General features: G+C 39.2%; 1 protein-coding gene across 1 annotated transcript; it reads left to right on the top strand.

Annotated features, from left to right (window-relative positions):
• Positions 1 to 3,022: 3,022 nt before the first annotated feature.
• On the top strand, positions 3,023 to 7,910 carry LOC133831907 (uncharacterized). Its single transcript, XM_062262312.1, has 5 exons — positions 3,023 to 3,116; positions 3,198 to 3,292; positions 3,630 to 3,882; positions 3,964 to 4,501; positions 7,871 to 7,910. Exons 1-5 carry the CDS (start codon positions 3,023 to 3,025, stop codon positions 7,908 to 7,910), a joined length of 1,020 nt encoding a protein of 339 aa, XP_062118296.1.
• Positions 7,911 to 13,626: the final 5,716 nt, after the last annotated feature.

The raw sequence follows: 13,626 nt of genomic DNA, 5'->3' as shown, positions 1-13,626 counted from the left end.
GAATTTTTTTTTTCTCATTATCTTTAATTAAGCCAACATAATTTATCTACTGACTAAAAACTCTATCAACAAAAATATTTGTTAATAAAAAACTGTAAATGATGTAAAATAATCTACCTTTCCTCTAGGTTTGGTTAATGGTCCCGTGTGTGACCATGTGAGCTATGCTTTACGTCCACTGTGACCTTTGGTTTTCTCGTATCTGGTTTCTTTGCTTTGTTTTTTTGCAGGTTTTTACTCACGGCAATAAAAGGGCGTGGGGTTGATGAATTGGTCTCTAAGGCAAGCAAGTTATCAGTTGAGATAAAGAATGGCATTGATGAGATAGAAGGGGAGATGGTGAACAATGAAGAGGATGACTGGTTGTTTGAATCAAATAGTAAGGAAGGATTTGAAGATCTGTCTGTTGTGGGCAGAATATTTTCCAAAAGACACTGCAGTTGTAAGTTTATAAAAATAGTGTTTGGCAAGATGTGGAAGTTTACTGCATAGTAGGATGTCAAAATCTTAAAAAGAGTGAACACAATGCTTTCATTGGCTTCACTTTCCCAAGCATCACTAAGGCGAGAAGAGTGGCTAATGAAGGATTATGGAACTATGGAGGTGGTCTGCTAATTGTTGAGGAATGGCCTAACTCGGGAAACTGGAATGATGCGACTTTAGATAGAGTGCCATGTTGGGTCAAAGTTTGTGGCTTTCCGACAAGAGCACTAAACCAAAGTAATGTGAAGAGATTCGAGCAAATGGTAGGGGATGTTTTGGAGCTCCCATGGAATAATAGTAATAGAATTCTGCTTAATGGTTATGCTAGAGTCAACATAAAATTCCATATGAATAAGAGTATATTTATTGGGCGTTTTATTCTTGTCAGTGGCAAAAAAGAATGGACCCAGTTAATATTTGAGGAGTTACCACTCCTTTGTTTCAGATGTGGTAAATGGGCATAACGACAAGGAATGCAAGAATGCTCTTGTTCAAGCAACATATATCCATGGAGCAAAGGTCAAGAAGTACGGACCATGTTTGAAGTTCGAAACTGATTTTAAAAACTGTTTTGACATCATAAATTATGGAATCGATAGGAAAGTTAACCGCGAAGCAGGGCAAGAAAAGAAGCCACAAACAAGGACAGGAAAGACAAGTGAAAGGTCGTGTACTCCAAACTCTGGCAATCCGGGACTTCCGACGGGAAGTATTGAAGGTATTCTGATGTCTTCTCTGCATGTTGGAGACCAAGGGACATTAGGAGAGAGGAATACTAACAATAAATAGTTGCATGAAACTAGGCATGCGACTGATGAGTCCCAAGAAGCACGTCTCATGGTGGAACAGGACCCAATACCAAATAAAGCCAAAAGTAACATAAATTAAAAAGGGGGTTGTGATGATAATAAGAAGATACGTGGCTTCGATGGTAGAGGCAATGTGGATAAGGTTAATGGAATGGTGAACACGACAACATGTAACAAGAAACGACTAGACCCTAAGGAAATGACAAAAGAAGCTATCTCCACTGATAAGTATATTTTGGGGATTAAAAAAAAACACTAGATTACCCATTCAAAGCTAACTCAAAAAAGAAAATTGCAGAAGATAAAATAGAAGCTTTCCAAACAGCGACATGATCTGATATTGCGAAAGGTAAAGCAAAAGAAAATGCTAAGGAAAATGGATGCGATAATGAAGGAAAGGTGGTGTTCTCCTTTGCGCCTCAAGAAGCGAACACCAAAGGTACAAGGAGGTGTTTATCCATCAAAAGCAAAGCTTAGGAAAAAGATGTTTTTGGGCAAGAATGGTTCTCTTATCCAAGGACAGGGCCGGGATTCTCTATTCAATAAGGGATCTAACAAGGAGGATGGTAAGGGGGTTGCATCTTTGGGGGATGGACTTTATGAAAATTTGGATTGTCACCTCCCTTCTATTTCTAGCATATTGACGTGTCTTGCGGAGCAAGACCACCACCCACAATGATAGTCCTAAGCTCGAATGTCCAGGAAATTGGGAACTCCTGGATATTCAATGCTTTAAGCTCCCATGTGAAAGTGCACAAACCTGATATTGTTTTCTTGATGGAAACAAAATTGCTTAAATTTCAAGTTGAGAGATTGGCGTGTAATCTGAACTTTAAGAATTAGTAGGTTGTTGATCGTGATGGTATGAGTAGTGGGCTACTCCTTCTGTGGCAAAAACTTGAATGTGAAGATCCTCTCTTGGTCAAAGGGTCACATTGCAGCTAGTGTTGCAGTTAATGGTTTTTTTCCCTAGATCTTTTTTGAATTCTCTGGTCATCCTGAGCACTCTAAACGTTGTCTCTCCTGGGATCTTTTGGGCAGAATTGGAGATTTAGCTAAGGTACTGTGACTCTGTGTGGGGGACTTCAACGCGATATGCTCAAGTAATGAAAAACTTGGTGGTAATACTAGGATTGCCGCCGCCATGGAAATATTTAGGGTGGCCATTAACAACAAAAACCTGATTGATTTTGGTAGAATTTATAGGGAAATGACTTGGCACGACAAGGGTATCATGGAAAGACTTGACAAAGCTCTTTGTAATAGTCAATGGGTTGGCCTTTTCACTAATGCCAAGGTTTCTATTCTTGATTGGTGGTGCTTAGACCATCATCCCCTCATGGTTCACTGTCTGGGTCTCAACTCTGAGGATAAGTGTGGGAGGAAAAAAAGGGAAAATTGATTCCACTTTGAGAAAGTGTGGTGTGAAGAGGAGAAGTGTAGAGAGATTATCTCTCACCAATGGGAGACTGAGGGACCAATCCTGGGTGCTGCTGATTTCAAAAACAAATTGACAAGATGTGGTATTTCTCTCAATCGGTGGAATAAGAAGAAAAATAGAGATATGTAGAAAACTGTGAAGAAAACAAAAGAAAAACTCACTACGCTGTTTAATGCGAATGACCCCGATTTTTGGAAGGGGGTGAAAGAGGTTGAAGACAAGCTAAATTATTTAATGGAAAATGAGAAAATTTACTGGCGCAAAAGAAGTAGAGCGCTTTGGCTTAAAAATGGGGATTGGAACACTAAGTATTTTCACCACAAAGCTTCTGCTAGGAGGAAGAAGAATGAAATCTGGGGGCGTAAAGACTGTCAAGGTTGCTGGCAAGATGAAGAGCATATTGTTCAAAATATTATAGGTGATTATTTTGAATACCTTTTTCACCTCTTCTCTGCCTTCTAAAGATATGATTGATAAGGTGACCACCTATATTGAGAAAAAGGTTCCTGAGCATGTTAACGAGATGCTGCTAGCAGACTTTAGTGAGGAAGATGTGAAAGTTTTCCTGAGAATGAATCCAACTAAAGCGCCGAGATCGGATGGACTCCCTACCTTATTCTTCCAAAAAAAATTGGAGCACCTTGCGTAGGGATGTGGTCAGAATGTGTTTGGGAGCCTTCAACGAGAATGCCTCTGTGAGTTGTTTGAATGACACCATCATTGCCCTCATCCCAAAAGTTGAAAAACCAGAAAAGATTGAGAATTTTTGCCCCATTAGCCTTTGAAACGTCATCTACAAAATTATTTCTAAGTGTATGGATGATAGACTTAGGGACTCTCTAGGTGACACAATCTCTGTATCTTAAAGTGCATTCGTTCCTGGGAGATTGATTCAGGATAATGCTATTATAGGCTTTGAAGGCCTCCACTGTATATGCAAGAACAGATTTGGGAATGGTAAAAAATTGGCCTTGAAGCTTGACATGGCAAAGGCTTATGACAAGGTGGAGTCATGTTTTGTGGAAGAGGTAATGCTGAAGTTGGGGTACAAGAAAGAGTGGGTGGATAAAATTATGAGGTGTGTTAGAATAGTGAGCATCTCTTTTCTGATCAATGGGAGTGTCAAAGGAAAGGTGATCCCTAATAGAGGTTTGTGGTAGGGTGACCCCCTGTCCCCTTTTTCGTTTCTATTTTGTGCTGAAGCCTTTTCTTGCCTCATCCAAAATGCAGAATTGGGTGGTAAGTTGAGAGGTCTTGTTTTTGGAAGGATCAATGTTTCAGTTTCTCACTTGTTCTTTGTGAATGACAGTCCTGTTTTCATGAAGGCTAATGATGACAAGTGCAACACCTTTAAAGAGATTCTGACGGCTTACTCAAACGCTTTAGGGCAATTGATTAATTTGGATAAGTCGGATGTGAGTTTCGACAAGTTGATCCCTTTATTTGAGAGAAGAATACTTGCCAATCTTCTTAATGTCAATCTTGTTGAAAGTCACATAAAATACTTAGGGCGCCGACCTTTTGTCGAAAGGAATAAAAAAGAAATCTTTGGGGGAATCAAAGATAGGGTTTGGAAGAGACTTACGGGGTGGAAAAGGTCAATGTTCTCGTCTGCTAGGAAGGAGGTACTTATCAAAGCCATCATCCAAGCCATCCAGACTTATGTCATAAGCTATTTCAAATTCCTAAAGATTATCATCCAAAGCCTTCATGGAATGGTTGGGCGCTTTTGGTGGGGTTCAACTAAGAAGAAAAGGAAAATTCACTGGTGCAAGTGGGAGACTTTGTGTAATGTCCTCCTAATCAAGGACTGTTACACTGTGTATTAAAAATAGTGCTTATAGTGTCCCAAATTTGCTAATAAGGCTTATGGCCTTGATTAGCGTGTCGGGAGGACAATAATTGATGTAATTATGTTAGTATGTGAATTAAGTAATTATGTGATTAGAAATACATGTTTAGGTGAATTAAATATGCATGTGGGCCCAATTTGGTTATTAGGGACATATTTGTAATTTTAGCCCGTTGATGGCATAAATGCAATATATATGTGTGTTATGATTAATACCATGAGGTTGTGGTGATATATTTTTAATGTGCGATCCGAGATGGTCCTAGGGACCGGAATAGCAAAACAATGAAGACGAGGTCAAATACCTGGCTTGGGAGGAGCCTAGGGGTATTTCGAGAACACAGTTGGTGTTCGGGATTCACCGGGAAACAGGTAGTGATTTCATGTTTGTTTAAGTGTGTCGGGGATTAAATGGGGAATTATAGTAATATTCGAGGATTTAGCGGGATGTGGAAAATGACGGGATTGCCCTTGGTGGCACTAAAGGATTAGGATAGACTTGAGGACATTTTAGGTATTTGGGGACTTGGGCAATTGGGATTAGGCTTAGCCACAACACACTCTAGAATCACTTAGAAGAAAACAGAACCCTCTCCCTCTTAGGCTTCTCTCTCTCGGTTCTCTTTCTTCCTCTCTTTGATGCTTGGTGGTTTGATGAAACTTTGAGGATTCTAGGCTAAGGAATTGAAGGATTAGGGACATGCAGTGCTTGGGAAATCAACTCAAGGTTGGAGATATCATAGAGGTGAGGAAAAATGGCTGGTTCGTGGTTGGGCTGCGGCCTTGTTCTTGGGCACCGCGGCCCAGGCTCGATGAAGAAGGTGGAGGTTGCTGAAAGGCCTGGGGTCGCAGTGCTTGGATAGTGGGGTCGCGGCGCTTGAGGCCATTTGTCGCCAAAATGATGTTTTGATCATGGTAACTGAAACCTTAGGCCTCGGGATCGTTCCTACTACCCGATTTAGTGGGATTTGACATCCCGGAGGCTAGGTTTTGGTTCCAGGATTGGGTTTTAGAACTTGAACTCATTGGAACACTGTTTATGGTTATGACTAGGTTATTGCTGGGGGCTTGGAATTAGGATTGTGCTTGTGGCTCATTTATTGGTAACCTGTGCTTGGACCAAAGGTAAGAAAACTGCACCCTGTATATGACATGCATGGTTATTATTTAGGCATGTCGAGTGTTTAAATGTGATGCATGTGATGCACGAGAAACATGTGGTTAGGGCATGCCAGGAATGTTAACTATGAGATTGATCAGAGCTTGAGTCTCTGTGTTTGTGCATGATCCTTATTATGCTAGCAATTATTTAGTAAGCATGTTGAATGCCCTATATTCGGATATTTGACATGTGATATATGTCTGGTAGCATTGCTTACTTGTGCGTGGCACTGACTAACTAGTTAGAATCGGCAATGGTGTCAGATTCGTGTGTAAAGCTGTGACTTACTAGTCAAGTTCAACAACGGTACTGAGCACTGGTCATGTGTTACTGACTTAAGAGTCAGAAGTGGCATAAATGTCATGAATGTAGAGCCGATGACATCTTATGCATAAATGACATCTGCATTGAATGACTCATTATGAGCATTAATGTCGGACCGACCCTAAGCTCGATGAAAACTAAAAGCGCTTGCCTAGTTCTATGACTAGTTACTCAGAGCCGGGGCCAAAAGGCCTAGGTGACCGTATTGTCACATGGCTAGAGGGAACGGAACCCACAGTAAAGACTCTATGGTCACTTGATTGGTTTGCATTGGTGATTTGCTTATCAATCACTTATTCTGTTTAAGCTTGTGACGTGATCACTTATTTGTAAAGGGAACAGAACCCACAGTAAAGACTCTATGGTCACTTGATTGGTTTGCATTGGTGATTTGCTTATCAATCACTTATTCTGTTTAAGCTAGTGACGTGATCACTTATTTGTAAAGGGAACAGAACCCACCTTAGTGACTTTTACAACTATCACTCATCTATTTAGAGCTATAAGCCCAGCATGGTTATTGGAACCACCAGTGTTAAATCACTTGTCTGATTAGGATTGACTTGATAGTCATCCACTCGGGAGGGCAAGATTCCTTATCCTGGATACCCCATCATTACTTGAACTTATTTGCATACGTGATTAAGGATATTATTGCTAGGCATGCACTTTATGATTTGATGACATGATATTACTGATCATGAGCATATTGAGTTTTCTTGCTGGGCTTCGGCTCACGGGTGCTATGTGGTGCAGGTAAAGGCAAAAGAAAGCTAAACGATCCTTGAGTTGGAGAGCTTAAGTGACGATGTGTACATATGCGACTGCTCAACCGCCACGACCGAGGGTTTAAAGAGGAACTAGGATTAAACCCTATTTTGTCGCTTAGATCGACCAGTTGTAAATATTTTGTTGTAATTAACCTTTAAATTATATTTTTGGGATCCCAATGTATATGGTAAACGTTTTAATGAAACGTTATATCTTAACCAAAAATTTTAACCCTAAACCGCTAATCATACTTAGTTACACGATTATGGCCAAATGACTTGATTAGCGAGTTTAGCACTGTTTAAAAAGGCACACCGTTACGGTCCTTGGAGTTTAGGGCGTTACACTAAATATAGACCAGGTGTAGTTTTCTTACCTCTGTTCCAAGCACGATTAATTAACAATGACCCTGAGCACGATCTCATCCCGAGACCTAGCGATACCCTAGTTATGTTTGAGAGTTTGATTAATGTTGAGTGTCTTGATGAATTAGATGGACAAAGTATTCAAAGGATTATTTGAATGGGAGGTGTGATCATCTTGGACAATAGTATTGTGATGTATTTCTTGCCGAGATTTGCCAAGGTCAAGGAACGCCTCGATAGGCAAGAGTTTTCCTTGGTTGGGCAGGATATTATATGTGCCTTGGGAAAGAGTTATGAGTCTTCTTACAGATCAGAATTAGTTTGCAGGTTGTTATGACACCTCATTGATAGATAGAAGTGATTGCTTATGCATCATGTTAGTTAAAGGATCTGACCAGAGCTAGAGTAGAGTTTCTGGTGGGTCAGGTGGCCTGTTTTATGCTTGAGATTACTATTTCAGAGAGGATCAAAAGGAAAACAATTAAGTGAACCAGAGATAGGAAAGATTGAGTGGAAAGTCTTAGCTGGATTAGCTAAGGGTTTTGCAGTGTCAGGTATGAATTTATTGAGGTATAAGGATCGAATTTGGAATCCGATGGACACTGGGATTAATTGGGAGATTCTGGATGAATTTCATGCTACTATTTTATTCTCTTCATTCAGGCATCATGACAATGATCAGAGTTTGAAAGCTTTATATTGATGGCCTGAGATGGAGAGGGACATAATGGAATGTGTGGTAAAATTCTTAACCTATTAGTAGGTCAAATCAGAGTATCAGAAACCAGTAAGGCCATTGTAGCCTTTGAGTATTTCATAGTGAAAATAAGAAAGCATCGCGATGGGTTTCGCGGTGGGATTGCCCAGGTTAGTGGGCCAGTATGAGTTGGTATTGGGTCATTATGGACCAGTATTTAAAGTGAGCCACTTCTATCAGTAAGGACAAGTAATACAACTGATCAGTATTCAGATCTCTTTGTGAGAAGGATAGTACGCCTTCATGAAATTCAAGGTCCGTCTTATTAGATGAAGACTCTATTGTTACTTCCAGGTCATGGAAGGATTAAGGAAGGCAATGAGTATATATATGGAATTCAATACAGTTCATTGTCCTCAAACTGATGGTAAATCAGAGAGAGGAGAGAGAGAGTTACCCAGTATTGGAAAGGTACCTTATAAGATGAGGTATGTTTGAGAATGTTTGTCACCCGTTCATTGGAATGAGATGTGTGAGAGGTTATATCTAGATCCTGAGGTAGTTCAGGGGACCATTGAGATTATTAGAGGTTAGAGCTTGGATGCTCACTTCTCAGAGTAAATGGAAAAGTTTTGCTGAATTGAAAAATAGGAACATGGAGTTCCAAGTAGAAGATTGTATCTTCCTTCAAGTATCACCATGGAAATGGGTGAGGAGATAGGGGCAAGTTGAGCCCTAGATTTATATGACCGTTTGAATCCTGGATAGGATCGGTCAGATTGCCTATGGATTGGCCATATCTTTGACACTGTGAGTTGTATACAATGTATTTTATATTTCCATACAGAGGACATGGGTTAAAAGAAACTCAGGAGTTGAGTTATGAGAATCTGGGGATTTGAGGATAAGTTATCCTGTAAGGAGTAGCCAGTCCAGATATGAGACAGAAAGAATAAGTTTATGAGGAACAAAGTGTACCTTGAGTTAAGGTAATGTTACAGAAACAGTGAGGTCGAGGGAGCACCCTGGGAAACTGGAATCAGTTGTGCGGAATTTATATTTTGGGCAGTTCAGATAAATTTCGAGGATGAAATTTATGTAAGGAGGGGATAATTATAATGCTCCAAATTTCCTAATAAGGTTTAGGACCTTGATTAGGAGGCCGGGAGGGCCATAATTGATTTTGTAATGACCCAACTACTCTAGACTATGGACCATTAATGAAAACTTAAGCATAGACACTAATCCCTAATAATACTTACAAGTGAAATAATCATACTTTATTTAAAACTTGTAAAACCAATGTTTAAACTTACATAAACTCAAAGCAGGATATGGGATCCCATTGTTTTAAAATCAAAACATGACATAATGATAATTTAAAAGAGATTACATAATAAAACGTGGAAAAATACATATAAAAACCATAAGAACAAAACTACATCCTCAAATCGCAACTCTCGGTTCTTTGAATCCATTCCGCCTCAATACACATTCCCCAAGTTTCCAAGAACCTTTCCCACCATTAGAACTATTTTCCTACACATATAAACAAAAAGGAGTGAGCCTAATGCCCAGCAAGGAAAATCTAACATATAGCCATATACATAAAAATTCATAATGCAACATAAAAACATACCATAACACTTATGTCACATACATACTATAATGGCCATTATTACTTGGGGTCCCATAAACTAAACAAGTCATATGCCCATTAGATTAGTGAGGTCTTGCTAGCTATGCAAGTCATATGCCCATAATCTATTTGGGGCTTGTTAGTCATATGGGTCATATGCCCAAGTCTACAATCATACTTATCATAACATAATGCATAACATAAAATCATAAGATAACATATAAAAGCATATAACACATAAATCCTATCCTATTTTCCTTACCAAAATAACCGAGATATGGGAACTGATTTGGGACCTTGGAACACTCCTAAAAACCATTTATAATATGGTGAGTATATTTGAAGAAAAGGGATGAAAAGAATGGAAGAACTATACCATTGAGAATATACTTACCAAAAACTTATGTGCTTAAGAACTTGGATTTCCTAACCAAGAATAAGAATAAGGTTAGAATGAGTAGAAGACTGAGAATTTTAAAGAACATAATACAGAAATGGACTAGAGTTTGGAAATACCTTGAAGACTTATATGATCAATCTAAACCTTTCACTGAAATGTGAATAAACCTCACTTCCCCAAGTGTTTGATAAGCTTATAATGATCAAGCTTATAATTCCCAACCCAAGTGTTTACACTCTCACATTCACCTAGTAACTTGCAGCCTCTGAACTTAGAGAAATATATGAACAAATGGCTGGGTACTAGGTCCTATTTATAGAGTTTAGGAATGAAAAGATCTCATTTAACTTGAATAAAAATAATGGCTTTTTAAGTGAAAATAATTTGAATTATCGTTCAGCAGAGGCTGAAGACTCGTTCAGAAAGGTGCTGGACTTATCAAGAGGTTGAAGGTTTGAATGGAAAACGTTTTTGAAAACTTTCAAAATATGCTGAGGGAGGTGATATATCGCCCCCTGTAGGCGATATATCGCCTGGGCCAGTATTCCCGAGGCAATCGTGCAACGTTTCGTGTTTTTTGTATCTTCGTGCTACGATATATCGCCCCTATAGCTGCGATATATCGGCATACGCTGATTATTTAAACACGAAATTACACATTTTTAGCTTAATTTAAATTGAGTAAACAACCTTGACTAATCCCTCTAACGTTTTCAAAGCTGCTGACTAACCTTAGAGTATTCAAATTTTAACCTTAGTAAATTTAATCCTCAAAATACTTAATCATTAATAAACCCATACATAACATGTGCTTATTATCTAATTGGTTCTTATCTAAACCTTATAGTATAATAAATATTATCCTCAATATCAGTCATATTAATCAAACCTTAGGTTAAAATTAATATTCCTAAACTATAGGTTAAACTTAGAAAATCTACAAGTACTACTATGAGTGCCCAAATAAATCCCGGTCTGAACCAAAAATCCACAGTTATAAAGATAATATCATTATTACTATTATACTACTATCTAACTTAGCTAAGTAAAGTTATTGGACTCTACAGATTTATTATGTGATTAAATGATACATAGCACTCTCATTACTAACCAATTCATAACCCGAGCCTCACCGAAAACCTAGTCACAACACATACATAGCACTCTCATTACTAACCAATTCATAATCATCTCCCGGAACCAATCCCGTGCTCTTGGGACCTCCCGTTTACCCACACAAGGTAGCGAAAGCGTCCCTCGAGCCCCCTGAGCCAAAACCCTAAAAGCTCAATTTCCCCTTTCCTGAAATTAGCTTAGCGCCGCGGCACAGCCCTATAGGGGCCACGGCGCCCAGAGTGCTTCCCTCCTCCTGATTCAACCTAGCGCCGCGGCACGGAAGAACAGTGCCACGACGCTCGTACGCGAACCCAGAAAACTGGGTTTTTCCCAACATTTTTCCCGAGCCAAAACTCTTCCAAATCAACACCAAGGTACACCCAAGTCCTAATTCAACCTAAAACTCCAAATAAACAGTATGGCAACTCAGAAACCACAACAACAAACCCAAACACACAATCAAACCTAAGAATCACCTAATGGCTCAATATTCACAAAACTTAAACCACCCTTCAGAATATTTAAACCACACCAACAATTCAGAGATGCATGAAACTCTTACCTCAAGTAGAATTTTGACCTTGAGCTTCTTTCAAATTCAATTCCAAGCCCGATTCCTCTAATCCCTAGCTGAACCTTGCTAATTCTTCACTTCAATGATCCACAAAATAAACACAACTCAGCTCACACCCATAACATATCACAACAAAATCCAATCTAGAAACTGAATTAGAACTTACCTTTGAACCTAGCTCAGTCTCCCAAATCCTAGCCCTGAATCCCTCCCTTGATCTCAAGAAAACTAACTCTTCTTCTCCTTCCTTCTAGCTTGGTTCTCTCTAGACTTCCAACAGGATATTTAGTTTATGCCTAAATGAAAACAACGTAATTGAATTCTCCTCAGCCAAAGTTATCCCCTCCTAAGACCAAATTACCATTTTGACCTTTCCCATAATAAAAGTTTTATACAACCTCAAGGGCAATTTCATCATTTCACCTAAATCCCGCTAAATCCTCAAGTATTCCTATAAATCCACATTTAATCCCAACACGTCTAAACCATTACTAAATTACTAACCGCTACTCAATGATTCCCGAACACATTATAATATTCCCAAAATACCCCTAAGCTCCTCCCGAGCTGGGTATTTGACCCCGCTGTGACTTTCTAGTTAAACCGCTCTCTAGGACTGTCTCGGATCGTGCATTACAATTATATCATCACTCACACGTGGTATCAATCACGGTATATACAAATATCACATTTATGCTATCAACGGGCTAAAATTACAAATATGCCCCTAGCAACCAAATAGGGCCCACATGCATTTCATATATTCATATAATCATACAAGCATGCTTAACACAGAATCATGCATTAAACTACTTAATTCACACATAAACCAATCGTGCCCTCCTAGCACACTAATCAAGGCCCTTAAGACTTATTAATGATTTTTGGGTCATTACAGGCTCGCCCCGAGCTGGATAATTCTCCCCGTTGTGACTAAACCACTTAGCCTTAATATAATGTGGTATCAATCAATATGCACACACACACACACACACACACACACACACACACACATATATATATATATACAAATATGCCCTTAACGAGCCAAATTACAAAAATGCCCATTCTAATAAGAAACAGGCCCACATGCATGCTTAATACACCTAAATATGCCAATATATCCATACTATAATATAACTCACATAATTCATATAATCATGCGTATCATCACATAATAATGCAATTAAATCAACTATTGCCCCCCTAGCCCCCTAATCAAGGCACTAAACCTCGTCAGGGAAATTGGGACATTACACTTTGTGTCTTCCTAAGGAGAAAGGAGGGATGGGGTATAGAAACTTACACTTTTTCAACCAGGCAATGCTTGCTAAGCAGTGTTGGAGATTTTTGAGAAACCCCAACTCTCACTGTGCGAGAATTCTCAAAGCTTGCTATTTCTTCAATGGTTGCCTCCTAAATGCTACTTGTGGGTCCAATGCGTATAATGTATGGAGAAGCCTGATGTGGGGGAAGGAGATTATTCTCAAAGACTCTAGATGGAGAATTGGGGATGGGAACGATGTTTGTATTGTGGAAGACCCCTGGATCCCAAGACCCAACGCTTTCAAGATCTTTGATAAACCGCATCTGCGTGATAACTTGAAAGTTATTGACCTTAAAATTGGTAATGGGTATTTGGATGAAGATGTCATAAGAAGGAATTTCGATGAGGATGATTCTAACTTGATCTTTGGGATCCCTTGTGATGGTGCTCCGGTTAGAGACAAACTGGTTTGGCACTTTTCGAAGAATGGGGAGTATAGTGTGAAAAGTGGGTATAAGGTTGCCATGAATTCAAACGACATTGCTGAGAATTCATATACATTGAAAACCAAGGCATGGTGGATGCTTATTTGGAAGATGAGAGTTGTACCTAAAAAGTGGGGGTGCAAGAGGATGGAATTCATGCAATTTGGAGATGCAAAGCTAGCTCCAAGTATTGGAAGCTGTCTTGTTTTAGGGAGATCATAAAGAGCTGCAATGAAAATGA

Source organism: Humulus lupulus, chromosome 4, assembly GCF_963169125.1.
Source record: "Humulus lupulus chromosome 4, drHumLupu1.1, whole genome shotgun sequence".
NCBI classification, from domain to species: domain Eukaryota; kingdom Viridiplantae; phylum Streptophyta; class Magnoliopsida; order Rosales; family Cannabaceae; genus Humulus; species Humulus lupulus.
The sequence above is the reverse complement of the archived record's forward strand: the minus strand, read 5'-3'. Positions and strand labels throughout refer to the sequence as shown.